The sequence below is a fragment of the Herpailurus yagouaroundi genome, unplaced genomic scaffold, assembly GCF_014898765.1.
Source record: "Herpailurus yagouaroundi ecotype Mexico unplaced genomic scaffold, PumYag 181, whole genome shotgun sequence".
Classification (NCBI taxonomy): domain Eukaryota; kingdom Metazoa; phylum Chordata; class Mammalia; order Carnivora; family Felidae; genus Herpailurus; species Herpailurus yagouaroundi.
The window spans coordinates 17836131-17850655 of record NW_024412412.1 but is presented as its reverse complement, the minus strand read 5'-3'; the positions used below and the strand labels follow the sequence as shown (position 1 = coordinate 17850655).

General features: G+C 39.0%; 1 protein-coding gene across 1 annotated transcript; it reads right to left on the bottom strand.

Annotated features, from left to right (window-relative positions):
• Positions 1–1066: 1066 nt before the first annotated feature.
• On the bottom strand, positions 1067–1715 carry LOC121039957 (synaptonemal complex protein 3-like). The gene has a single exon (XM_040490400.1). It carries the CDS (start codon positions 1697–1699, stop codon positions 1094–1096), a length of 606 nt encoding a protein of 201 aa, XP_040346334.1. The 5' UTR covers positions 1700–1715; the 3' UTR covers positions 1067–1093.
• Positions 1716–14525: the final 12810 nt, after the last annotated feature.

The following is a 14525-nucleotide window of genomic DNA, read 5'->3' as shown; positions in this document are numbered from 1 at the left end:
CATCCCACCCCACCACCTTCCATGCTTTGTAAATGTCCATATAGCCTTCAAGAGCCAACTCAAAAACGCCATCTTCTATCCAAAGCTTTTTCCAACTGGTTTTTAAGCAGAAGTTTGTATTACCTTCCTTTTGTCCCATTGCACTTTTAAAAATGTATTCAGGGGCGCCTGGGTGGCGCAGTCAGTTAAGCGTCCGACTTCAGCCAGGTCACGATCTCGCAGTCCATGAGTTCGAGCCCCGCGTCAGGCTCTGGGCTGATGGCTCAGAGCCTGGAGCCTGTTTCCAATTCTGTGTCTCCCTCTCTTTCTGACCCTCCCCCGTTCATGCTCTGTCTGTCTCTGTCCCAAAAATAAATAAACGTTGAAAAAAAATTTTTTTTAAATAAATAAAAAAAATAAAAAAATAATAATAATAATAAAAATGTATTCATTCCACCACTTACAGTGTAGGCCCAACTGGTAAGTGACTATCTAACTTTCAATTGTCAAACGTTTCAGGGCAGTGCCCAAGCTTTATGTCTTTATATTAAGAAAACTTAACAAAGTCTAGAACATAATTAGCACTCAGTCTGTATTTGTTGATAAAGATGAAGACTTGTCTGGGGCACCTTGCTGACTTAGTCAGCTGAGTATCCAACTCTTGATTTCAGCTCAGGTCATGATATCAGGGTTTGTGAGATCAAGCCCCGTGTCAGGCTCTGTGCTGACAGCGTAGTGCATGCTTGGGATTCTCTCTCTCCCTCTCCCTCTGCCCCTCCCACCCTCAAAATAAATAAATAAACTTTTTTTTTTTTGAAATTAAATCATTTTTATTGCTAAAAATTAATTGACAAGTGTTAAAAAGAAAAATTCACAATTACTATTAAAGAACTGAAGGCTTAGTATATATAATTTAGGAATTGCTACTACTCACATAACTGTTTAGCTTTATGTGAAGGTTAACAGAAAGGGGTTCTTGCACTGAAGCTAAAGATTAACAAATGTATTATTTTAAACTAGAATTTTTAAACCACTCTAAACAATTACATTCTTCTTAGCTAATGTTATAATTGTATCATATCATTTAGGTTCAAGTTCTTCCTTCAAAGAGTCATCAGAATAACATGGATTGAAGAGACTTTCGAACACTTGCCATCTCTTGCTGCTGCTTTATGAACTGCTCATATAACTGTCTAATTGTTTTCAGTCTCTGGTTCTGAACAATTCTAGATTGTTGAAAAGCCTTTTGTTGCTGTCGAAACAGGTTAGCTAGTTTTTCTTCTTGTTCCTCAGCTTTCTGCACATCTATATCCCACTGATGAAACAAAGCCAGAAATTGCTGAGAATACTCTTGATTAAGCTTCTGCCTTTGTTCTTGTTGGGTTTTCCAAACATGTTCAATTTTCTGGTTACTAGTCTTGAGAGAAGCCTTGGTATACATTTCTAGTCTTTTTCTCTTGGCAAGGAGAGCCTTGTTAATGTCAGCTCCAAATCTTTCCAGCATATTTTGTACTTCACCCCCCATATCTTCAAATATTCCTGCAGAAGTCCTTTTCTTCCCGTGCTTATCAATTACTGGAATCTTCCCTTCAGTGACATCCTCCTCTGAACCACTCAGATCCTTTTTATCTTCTTTTTCAAAGTCATAGGCTCTTACGACCTGATCCTCCACTGATGTCTTCCCAGATTTCCCTGTATGCTTTCTTCCAGATGGCACCATATTTAGTTGTTTTCTGACTTTTAAAAAATAAGTCTCTCAAACCTGAGGTATCCGCTTGGCTGTCGCGACGTTCTTCTCAATAAATAAACTTTTTAAAAAATCTGTTAAAAAAATGAAGACTTCTCATAAATTTCACCCTGAGAGTTCTCTGTACCTGTTTTCTACCTTCTTTGGAAAACATGTATTCACTTTACTTTTTATTTTTCATTGACTCTGGTTCCCTTCAGTCTTATGGTTTTATCTTTTGTTTCTCCACAAACTTAAGAATTTGCAGCATCCCAATATAATATCTAGAATTCTGCTGATAACACTTGGAGAAATATAACATTATAAATTAATTTTGATATTTTAGGTGATTACTTGGTAATTCAGTGATAATATATAACAATATCTATTGTGGGTACTAAAATTTTACAGCAATACACAAGCATAAAGTAGTCATGCACGTGATTCAGAAGATGCTTATATTAATTTTCTAAATATTTTTATCAAAAGCAAAACACATAATAAAAGAGGCTTCCAGAGAATCCCTAGACCTCTAACAGATCCCCTGATGCCATTTTGAGAACCATTGCACTATGGAGAACTCACTTCTTGTGTGCATTGCCAGTGAATTACCCGGAGAATATATCAAGTGTCATAAAATGAATACTGTGGACATTTGACCACAGAGGGAACCTGCACCACCCTCACAGTCATACCTCATCAAAGAAGAAAGAGTTTGACCAGGGGATAGTACTAAGACTAGAATGTTGAGAAGGTGGAGAGCAGAAGGAAAGAATGAGAGAAGGGAAGCCATAGCAGCAAAGCAGAGAGCTGAACTGGCTGTGGATATGTTCCCCTTCATGGATTTGTAGGGGACATAATGCACCGTAGGATCTTAACGTCTGCCATAAGCAACCTGCCATGGCATTTCTGCAATTAGAAATTTCAGTGTTCCATGTAAGAGTCTATTTCTTGCTTGGTAAGGAACATGGTCTCCAGAAATTCTGTGAAAAAATATCCGTGAATTATAGGACAAAAACAAAAGAAAAAACAACAAACCAACAGACCAGGTATTCTGTTTAATTTTCTACAGTAATTTTTTTTTATTGTATATTGACTTCTTTTTAGCCACCTGCCATCTTCAGAGGTCTGTGAAACTGAGGCTGTGACACATAAGAGCAACAACAACAAATGTAAGAACAGAGACCATCTGTTAAAAGCGTAAGTGCCAGGGGAGGGGGAGATGTTCTATTCATTTTACCTTTATGAAATCATTTAGCCCATAAAATTACCTTATGGTAATTTAGGTGCTATTGTAAGTATCATTTTAGAGATGGGGAAACTGCCAAACATCGTATCTGTTGATTTTGCCATTATGTTCATCCAGTCTTCTTTTCAAGAAAACCTCTGGCCGTGAACAGAACTAAAGATAAGGACAAGGTGACTCAGAAGGAATACATCTGTACAGTTAGAAGCCCATTTTCAACATATACCCAATGGAATAGGAGTATCCTTTTAATTTAACCAAAATAAATATTCATTCAATGTAAATGTGTTAAGTTTAAACTTACAGGCATGGGGCTGGGAGCTGAGAATAGACAGCTCAATGTAATACAAATAAAAATTGAGAAATATATGTGGAAACACCTTATATATGGAAAGCAATCTGTCTTCAAGGAGCAATATGTTATGCATAAAACTCTCAGGACCATGCCATTCTCCAAGCTTCTAGTCTATTCTTTCTAGCCTCATCAAAGAATTTACCAAGCAAAACATTTTTTACTTCAAAATAGGTTCCTCTATTCTTGCGTCTGAAGATCAAAACTATTTATTGCCTGCCCTTTGATAGAATTGACCAGAGAAGACTGCGCTTTATTTAGATAGGGCTTTCGTTTGTATTCTCAAAAATTATTGTTGAAACTGGTACAAGTCATTCTGGAAAACAGTATGGAGGTTCCTCAGAAAATTAAAAACAGAACTATCCTATGACCCAGCAATTGCACTACTAGGTATTTATCCAAAGGATACAAAAATGCTGTTTTGAAGGGGCACATGCACCCCAATGTTTACTGCAGCACTATCAACAATAGCCAAATTATGGAAAGAGCCCAAATGTCCACTGATGGATGAATGGATAAAAAAGATGTGGTATATATATACACAATGGAGTATTACTCGGCAGTCAAAAAGAACAAAATCTTGCATTTGCAACTATGTGAATGGAAGTAGAATGTATTATGCTAGGCAAAATAAGTCAGTCAGAAAAGATAAATGTCATATGATTTCACTCATGTGTGGAATTTAAGAAACACAACAGATGGACATAAGGGAAGGGAAGGAAAAATAAGACAAAAACAGAGAGGCAAACCACAAGAGAGTCTTAAATACAGAGAACAAATTAAGGGTTGCTGAAAGGGTATGGGGGATGGGCTAAATGGGTGATGGGAATTAGGGAGGGCACTGAGTGTTCTATGTAAGTGATGAATCACTAAATTCTATTCCTGAGACCATTAGTACCCTATATGTTAGCTAACTTGGATTTAAATTAAAGAAACAAAAAACAAAAACCACTTTGTTGAGCATCTACTCTCTGCCGGGCACTGATAGGTGCTATTTAGATAGCAGTGGACAAGATAGAAATGGTTCTGAGTCTCATGGACATTACTGCCTAATGTGTGCTTTTGTGGGCAGCAGCTAAGTGAAAAAACATGTGCTACAAATCAACAGTTATTTATTCAAATTGCTAGCAGTAATGTGGCGTACCTCCAGTGATTTATCGTGCAGGAATCCCCCTTGCTGTGCATGTTCCTGCAAAGTCTCATTAAGACCTTTAAACTAAAAATATCTGATCCAGCTAAATTTTGGGAAAGGAAACTATTATTTGAGGAATTCATTTTCAGCAGCTGAGTGCCTCAGGAAGTTAGTAATGCCCTGTGGAGCTTTATGCCTCTGGCCCTCTCATTTGAAACCAGCAGAGGTTGGAACAGTTCTTAGTTATTAACATCTAATGGCTGTTTTGTGACTTCTCAAGTGCGTTGGACTCCTCCTTCCAAGTCCCAGGGAATGGAAAGATACTTATTTGAATTTAATTAACTCAGAGGAGATTCAGCCTAAAGGATATCGATTGAATATACTTAGTACTGACTGTTCCTACATTTTCCCTACACCTTTATGACGGATTTGTTGGACTACTAATTTCCAGGAGTATGTGGAATAGAAACCCCACCTAGAAGTAAAGCCCAGGGTAGGAAGTGACTGTCACCACTGCTCTCCCTCGGTGCCTACATTATGTTCTCACCTCTGGCTGTATCCGTCTTACTGCATAACACCCCTTGCAGAAAGCCTCCTTGTGGTCCAGGGAAAAGCTCCGTAAAACACAGGTGAATGGCAACAAATGAGACTTCCAATCTTTTTTTTTTTTTTTCCCCCGTTGGGGCAAACTCTCAGTCTATCTTTCTATCCTAAATGTGTGCACACAAATGTTACTTTGTTAATCTAAAAAAACAAAACAAAACAAAAAAACCCTTCCATTTTGATAAGAGTCTCTGAAAACTTCCTTTCTGTCATCTAAATTCATACTGAGACTGAAGAGATGCTACGGGTAGACCCAATGTGATTTTGCAGATGCTGTGAAAACCTGTAAAAGTAATTCATTTTCATATTCATTCGTTCTCAAATCTTCTCAACTATTTATTGCCAGCCTGCTGCACATCAGGTATTGTGTTAGGTATTATAGGCCGAACCAAGAGCAAGAAAGATACAATTACTGCTCTTGGGTTTACAGACTCAGATGTATATTTATTTACTCAGCTACTTAACTAGCATGTGTTGTTTAAGGGATCATGGAAAATTCCAAAAATGAAGAGGAAAGCACCCTAAGGAATAAGAGCAGATTCCCCGGACTAGGAGAATAGCCGTAGGATCAGAAAAGGGGAGATGAGTCCTCGGAGGCAGTTGGAGATAGAATCCACATGGGATGAATTCTGAGGGATGGAGGAAGCGTAGGTGTTGATGTGGGGGAGGAATTGAAATTTTTTCACAGCCTCTACCGAAGGTGACTGGGAGGATTGCTGGTGCCATTAAACCAAGTTGGAAGATGGAGGATGAGAAGCGGGTGGAAGGCAGGTTTTGGGGGAGAAAAGGGTGATAGTGGGAGAAGGAGGAGAGCATTGAGATTGGCTGAATTTGAGAGGATGCGCCCACCGTGTCCTTTTATGATAGGAAAAGATAGGCCTGTTTTAAAAAGCAGAGAGGGAAAGGTTAGCACCCGAGGTCCCCGGGGTGGGGAAAAACAACATATTTTGGAACAATGCAAACTCCCTCTGGGGTAAGGTTCCTTTTTAGAATGTAACAGACACCGCCTACTCTCACTCAGGAATTTGACATAAGCAGTAGACCATAAAACGTATGACCCATAGGGAGTGATATGGCCATAGACCACCCCTCATACAATAGAAATGAGCCAATCAAGAATGGGCGACTCAGCACCTAGAGCTATCAAGCTCATAAGGGTAGAACCCAAGAAGAAACGAGGGGGAAGGGAAGGGAGGGCTGACCAGAACCGTGTAAAACAAAGACCTTTGCCTGTAGTCACGGGCATTCACTTTCAAGTGTCTCCTGTCTGCAAAAAGAGCTTGCATATTATTCTTACTTTCTAATCTCATACTGTAATAAACTTCTGCTTGCTGCTCATTTTATTCTGTGTCCACCTCTTCATTCTTCAAAGCTGCAAGACAACGAATCCCAGGTATTGAGGTAAAAAATCCTGCAACACTTCTACATTCCAGCAAGAGACTATGAGCTACTCTCATCTCAGGAAAGAATGGAACTGCTTCACCAGATGCATGTGTTAGGTATTATTTGTTTTTAATTCTAGATCTCGCTCCCAAGGGGTTTTTGGTAGCTTAGAAAGATCCACAGAATAAAGCAGGAAAAAATGGAAATGAGGACATCAGGGCTGTGATGGATATTTCTATGAAATTAATCCCCCTCACAAAATAAAAATCGTTAGTTTTTGCTGTTTATATACCTGGAGCTTCCTGGATCTCATCCTATCCAAAGTTTGGTTGCTTGACTTTTTCTTCAGTTCTGTGAGATAATCTAGATCTTTTTAAACTTTTGTCCCCTTCAAACAGCCAGAGAAGGTTTTCTACTGAAGAATCCTAACCTGATGTTTAAAATATTCCTAGGTGTTGCAAATCGCAGAATCTTGACTGTGTCACCAGCTGAGCTGAAGTAACGTGAGGCACAATGAGAACTCTCTACTGGTCTGGAAAGCTGGAAATCCTGTGACATAGCAAAGTGGTTGTTTAAATTCCATGTCTTGTGCCTTGGCAATCAGTCCACATACTTCCTAGGCTGGAGATTAGTTACTTGGTAGAAAAATAACAGAGTTTGGCATGTGCTGACTAATTTTCAAAGATTCCATGAAAAGAGACAACCTTTACTTTAGTTACAACTTGATAATGTAAGAGCAAAAAAAAAAGTAAAAACATATTTTATTTTGTTTTATTTTGTCTATTAATGAGCCCTTTTCTGGCCTATGACTGGAAATTTGTGATAGCTAAGAGATTGGAGTCTTCGAAGATACAAAGCTAGGCTTGATGGGCTGAACTAGGTCAGTGTCCAAAAAGTAAGATAAGAAATAGAGTAGAGGGAAAGATAGGACCTCAGGGAAGATAGACACGGCAGGCCTACCCAAGCACCTCCTGGTCAAGGTCTTCATAAGAAGCCAAGGCTAAAATGAAGTCTGAGGGCAAAGGACAGGTCACTCTTGGCTCCTTCCCTGAGGCTTCTGCTTCAGCTTAATATCAGCTAAAGTAGGACAGCCCCAGTGGAGAATCCTATTCAGGCCATCTGAGCTGTGCCAATAGAAGTAAGTAAAGAAGGTCCTCACAGAAAGAACTGGAAGACAGGTTGGTGAACCAAGAAGCTCATTCTGCTGGGAGCAATCCAGTTCTTACTTTCTATGGACCCATTACCAACTCTGCTATTTTGGCGTCTTTTCAAAAGAAGAGGAGGGATTTGTTTCATTTTATAATTATTCTTTTACACCTCCACCACTGCATACTGTGTGTATTGGGGATGGTTAAATATATCACCGAAGTATGTTTAAATATGTCATTTAACTATGGGTTGCTCCACCAGTAGAAGTTAGTCTGGATTTGACCTAGAGACATTCGTGTCACTCACAAATCCTGACCTTGGATCTGGAGGCAGATACTTGTCTAGAGGACAAGATTTTATGATCTCTTTCCTTGGGGAGGAATTGAGTGGATTTTAGATGAATATTTAATATGTGCATTAAGTTTGGTGTGGGTATTTTTAAAATTCATATTTGAATAGAAGAATCGACATGCAAATAGGAATGAGATGAGCAGTTATTGTGAACACCTGTTGTTTTTGCCTATTTTATCAGCCAGTTTAGGCTAAGAATTATTTGGTGTTCAACCTAGTGTTCAGTGGCTTAGAACAACGAAGTCTTATTTTTTGCTCGCGTTACATGCTCTTATGTATGCCCTCTGCCATCTTCGCTCCAAGACCCAAACTGATAGAGCTGCCCTTACCTGGAACACTTATCTGAAACAGTGGGATGAGAGAGCTCGGCAGAGCACGCCCACGTTCTTAAAGCTTCCACTCAGAGATGACACGTGTCCCTACTGCTTACAGGTAGTTGACCACAGCAAGTCACAAGCCAATGCCGACAACAGTGGGGTTGGGACAGATCATCTTCTCAAGAGGGAAGGCATCATAAGGAAGGATTCTCAATATTCTTCCTTTTTCTTTTAATAGTCACCCCATTTTCTCTTGGAGAATAATCCCTAACCAACTCGCTGCCAGTGTGGGTTTGGCAGAGTTGACCCAGATCCAGAAGGAACATGAGAGCTTGGGATAGCTAACGAGGACTTTCCATTCCTTGGGCCAAAGCAAATCTAATGAAATTCAGTTCCTGGATGGAGAAATTCTTTTTGTGTTGGAGTTGCTAAGTAGATAGCCTGTAATCTTGGAGCTACAAGGAGTTATCTAAGTGGAGAGAGAATCTGCCTACGAATGAAATCATCATAGGGGCAAACAAAACTGGGAGAGAGAATGGACACGCTGAGGCCTCATGTCAGAACATGACTTCATGTATCTATCCACACCATGGGAAAAGTTCCAAACCTGGAATTCCTAATTATGTTAAGTCTGTATTTTTTTTCCCTATGTAGTCAATTTAGGTTTCTGTTTCTTGTAACTTAAATATTACTCATAATAAAGGGCAGAAGTTAGTGCCTAACATATATATATGTTCCACGTAAATGGTTCTGTATACTTGGTTATGGGTATGGGACACAGTTTTGGTTACAAGCTTCTTAGCTCTCAACTCAAAGAGAAAAATAGGATTATAATATACCATTGCTGTACCATATCTACTGTTACAAGAAATTGTCCCATGTATGTTAAAACATGATCAAACATTGGTAACTTCCCAATTGCACCCAACCCAGTGCAATTCACAGTACTATATAATGAAAAAAAAATTTCCAGCAACCAACAGCTTTTCTGAGGGTAAATTTCTACACAGGACATTGATACAAAGTATGGTCCAAAGACCAGCAACATTGTCATCACTGGGAATTTGCTATAAATGTAGAATCATAGATCCCACTCAGACTTACTAAATCAGAATTCATACTTCTACAGTATCTCCAGATGATTTTTTACACATTAAGATATGAGAGGTACCTATATGGGAAACTCCTTGTGATATGCTAAATATCTTCAAGAACACCCCTTGAATATACTTATTTTAAGATTGTACAACACTTCTCATTATAACTTAATGGCATAATGTCAAATAATTCCAGGAGGGTTGAAAAAAATTGTAGGAGGGTGCCTTTGGAAGCAGTTTAGATTATATGATTCAGGTATATATTATTGTTGTGTTTCCAAAAATCAAAACAACAGATATGATCACAACTAATGACCTCCCTAATCTCTCCATACCACAATGAAAGGAACACAAACATTTCATTGATTCAGGTAAAATGTGGGTCTCCTTATGGCATGGTCCACTCCCTACTTCAAATCTGTTCCGATCTGAGCTATAGTTGATTTCATCTGATGGATTTCTCCACTTGCATTTAAATATAACTGGATATTCTGAGTCTTGTGGCTCACCGTGATTCCCAGGACAGCAGTAATGAGGTTAGCTGGTGACCCCATTCATCAGTCCATCGGCCTTATCTGGGGAAATTTGGCCTGGACAGTTGGAGACTGACTCCTTCTTCGTGCTTCCCCAGACCAGGTTGCTGACCATGTCACAGCTCCGCTGGCCCTCCTCGTTTCCTCCACGACCACAAGATAAGAATTTGTATCTGCCAGGTTAAAGAGCTGTCTAGGCAGAGGACAGAGCCAATTTCACATAATGTTCAAATTCGGTCATCACTGGTATGGATTAGATTCTTATTTCAGTATAGAGAGAATGGTTTCACTGAGGAGAAAACTAGTAAGAGAGGGGCAGTTGACTTTATTAAGGCTGAGTTCTCAATGCACAGTAGTCAGTGTTGTGAGCATCAGTGTGTCAGATTATACATTGCAAATGTTTTGCCTTCCCGTTAATCAGAGCATGGATTGTGCTGCTAACCTGTGTGGAGTAGTGTATGTGAGCACAGCTAACCTGCCTGCATATGGAGTTTCCAGGCACCAGGCACCAAACAGAGGTATAAAGCATCTGGTAAGAACATTTAAAAAAATAAGTAGATTTTTAAAATCTCTCTGCTTCAGCTCCTGGGATAAATTTGCAGTTGGGGAGATCTTTATATACAGACTGAAGCTTCTAATTAGTGAAGGTAACATTTGGGTATAGTTTATCCAGCATAAGTAAACATTCTGAGCTCTTTCATTTGAAACCAACAAAAATAGTATTTCTTCCTTTCTGTTGTTGCTTCTGACTTTATTTTTTTAGGGAATTAGCTTCAATATCTCTGCCATTTGAACAAAAGATGGCACTAGAGAAACTTATTTTTCTGAAATTAGAATCTATTTCTCTATTTGATTGGAACTAAACAATGGAAAGAAAATTGATAGTGCAGATATATTTTTCTCACCGTTAATATGAATGAGTATGTTTGGACATGTACTTAGATCCTTCTACCAATACAACAATTGAAAATCAGAAGGACGAAATGCCAAGAACTCAGCAAGTATATGTGTCTCTTCTTATTCCCTCTGTATTCATGGATGTAGGAGGTGATGTGGTGGTGTTGATTCAAAAGCATTCCAGGAGCAACTGTGCATGAGCCTGGTGGCCAAAAATGGATCCTATCCGGGGTGATATTGAGGTAATATTTTAAAATTGTATGTAAAAATATCACTTTCATCTTTACTTCTATAACAAAGTAGAACTCTTCTGTGTGATTAGCTTTAACCGACATTAGTTCCAAACAAGTGTGTGTTCCTTGACTGAAGGATTGGTCTGAGAAAATTTTATGTCAATTCTTAACTAATTAGTGTAGCCATTTTGGTAAGATTGTTTGAAGAAACAAGACCTCATGACTATAAAAGAAGAGAGGAAATATACAAGATAGGAAGAGAAGCTTATGAGAAATACTTTATAAAAATACAGTAATACCTTGTTTTAGAAGTCCAATATACACTAAAAAAATCAAATATACACCGATTTTAATAGCATTTTTCCATAATTTTGGTCTTTCTTTTTCAGTTTTTTTCCTAGGGAATACTGATAAATTAGTCTAAAAAAATAACTTGAGATGTCCAAAACTCAGTGTTCTGGGCATAACCTTAATTTTTTTTTTTAATATTTATTCATTTTTGAGAAACAAAGAGAGCACAAGCAGGGGAGGGGCAAAGAGAGAAGGAGACCCAGAAGCAGAAGCAGGCTCCAGGCTCTGAGCTGTCAGCGCAGAGCCAGATGCCGGGCTCAAACCGATGGACTTCAAGATCATGGTCTGAGCTGAAGTGGGACATTTAACCAACTGAGCCTCCCAGGCGCCCCCATGGGGCATACCCTTAAATATAAAGAAATAATTATTTTGTTGGGACGAACAATTAAAAGAAACAAACATACACCATTAATTAGTCAGAAAAATTTTCCTGCTTATCCCCTAAGTAATGCTGTTCTAAAAAACAAAGGATACTAATCGTTGGTGTGTGTGTATTATTGAGCACTTACTATGTGCCATACCCCTGCCACACGTATTTCTTCCATTGCCTCAGTTAAATTTTATACCAGCCTCTAGGAATTACTTTTCCTTTGAAGGCAGAGGGTCTTGGGAGAACGGTCCCACTGGGCAGGCAACCGTGACAGTATTCAGTGACTTTCCAGGTGGGGAAAGTAAACAAAGATTTTCAAAGCAACAGATTAAGAAAGTAAAATACAGGGGCTCCTGGGTGGCTCAGTCGGTTAAGCATCTGACTTTGGCTCAGGTTATGATCTCACTGTGCGTGAGTTCGAGCCCCGCGTCGGTCTCTGTGCTGACAGCTCAGGGCCTGGAGCCCGCTTCGAATCCTGTGTCTCCCTCTCTCTCTGCTCCTTCCCTGCTCATGCTCGCTCTCTCTCTCTCTCTCTCTCTCTCTCTCTGTCTCTCTCAAAAATAAATAAACTTTAAAAATTAAAAAAACAAAGCAAGTGAAATGCAGAGTTTCCAAGTAGGGCAGTAGAGATGGGAGTGGAAGACTCCCTGATACTGAAGCCTGTACATCTACCAAGAACTTTTAGTTTCTTGAAAGCAACGGATTGTGTGTATTTACCTTTACTAGTTCATGCTAGGACGGTACCTGTAAGTGTTAATAAATCCTGTGAATTTTGTCTTTTAACCGTATTTCCTTACTATTCCCTCTGCTCCTTTCAAACCCCAGCTCTGATACATTAGGTCGTTCCCTCATGTGGACAATTGCAATAAACTCTGAAGTAGTTTTCCTGTCTCTTGGTTGTGTTTTTTTTTTCTTCTGCTTTTCTCATGTTGTTTTATTTATTATTATTTTTTTTTCATTTTGGTTTTTATTTTTTTAATTTACATCCAAATTAGTTAGCATATAGTGCAACAATGAGTTCAGGAGTAGATTCCTTAGTGCCTCTTACCCATTTAGCCCATCCCCACTCCCACACCACTTCCAGTAACCCTCTGTTTGTTCTCCATATTATGGGTCTCTTGTGCTTTGTCCCCCTCCCTGTTTTTATATTATTTTTGTTTCCCTTCCCTTATGTTCATCTGTTTTGTCTCTTAAAGTCCTCATATGAGTGAAGTCATATGATTTTTGTCTTTCTCTGGCTAATTTCACTTAGCATAATACCCTCCAGTTCCATCTACATAGTTGCAAATGGCAAGATTTCATTCTTTTTGATTGCCGAGTAATAGTCCATTGTGTATATATACCACATCTTCTTTATCCATTCATCCATCGATGGACATTTGGGCTCTTTCCTTACTTTGGCTATTGTTGATAGTGCTGCTATAAACATGGGGGTGCTGGTGTCCCTTCGAAAGAGCACACCTGTATCCCTTGGATAAATACCTAGCAGTGCAATTGCTGGGTCGTAGGGTAGTTCTATTTTTAGTTTTTTGAGGAACCTCCATATACTGTTTTCCAGAGTGGCTGCACCAGCTTGCATTCCCAACCTGTCTCTTGTTTTTTTTAACTACAATCAATCTTCCATAAGATTCATGCCCTCTCTACTTGTCCAGTACCTACTCAGATTACCCCTCACACTTACAGTGGGCTCATGAAGCTGCTTAGTGTTCTCTGAACATGAAGACAATACAAAATCTGTGACAATATTCCTCCATCACAATACCCCTTTTTCTCTGCTGGAATGACCTTGTCTACCGGGGGGGGGGGGGCCAAAAAAAAAAAAAAAACACCTCTGACTTATCCTGCAAGACTCATTTCAAAGTTTTCTCTATGGGATTCTTTTGAATCTACCCAGAATTAGCAGGTCTCTTCTCTTTGCTTGCATTGGGTCTTGTATAAACACTGATACAGTAGGTATTAGCCTGTGTTGCAATGATTTGGCCTATGCCTGTTTCCTCTAGTAAACTGGAAGTTCTTGGAGTTGGAGGCATCTTATTTGCCACAACATCCTTAGAACACATGCACTTGGACTAAATAAATGCTATTTAATGAATTTTTGTTGATCAAGTGGTTAGATAATGCTATGCTTGAGCAATGAGACACTAACAAGTGCCAAAAGGACATTGTTTTCCTTATTAGAGTTTATAATCTCTGACAGAGAAACTTACCTATCCACACAGCATGAAGTCACAGAACTCCAACTCTCCCAGAATGCTGAGAATAGGAGTGTGACGCTGTAAGCAGTGCTTACACTACCTAGAAACCCACACAGATTACCATCACATTGTCTAAAATCGACATCCAACCTCGAGTAAGAATATTGCTCCATGGAATGGTATGGTTAGGTCAAGAGAACAGAATTCACTTGGAAAAAAAATCTAAAAAATAATATCTTGAGAAGTTACAGTGCTTCTCTCTAAGATGTAATTGATTCAGAAGGATATTTCTTACTAATGGCAAGTTGAATAATTTTAGAATTAACAGATCAAGTTTGGCAAACCATTTGGACCCCTTGATTCCAACTTCCTATTTCTGGCAGGATGCTGGTCCCATTTCAATTTGGACACTTCCATAGTGATGGGAATCTCATTGGTTTGGAGGCAACTATTTAATTTTGCATTGTTCATGTTAGTTTGAAATCCGTCTTTTTATAATTTCTTCCATTGACTTGTTGGGTTTTTTTTGAAGCTACATTTAATTGTTTTTCCATAGGAAAGCTACATGTATTTGAACACAGCTATCATTTTTCCCAACACTTCCTTTCTCC

Bases quoted from the DNA above. Each gene is read 5' to 3' on its own strand.
- LOC121039957 (XM_040490400.1), bottom strand. From the start codon at position 1,699: ATGGTGCCATCTGGAAGAAAGCATACAGGGAAATCTGGGAAGACATCA.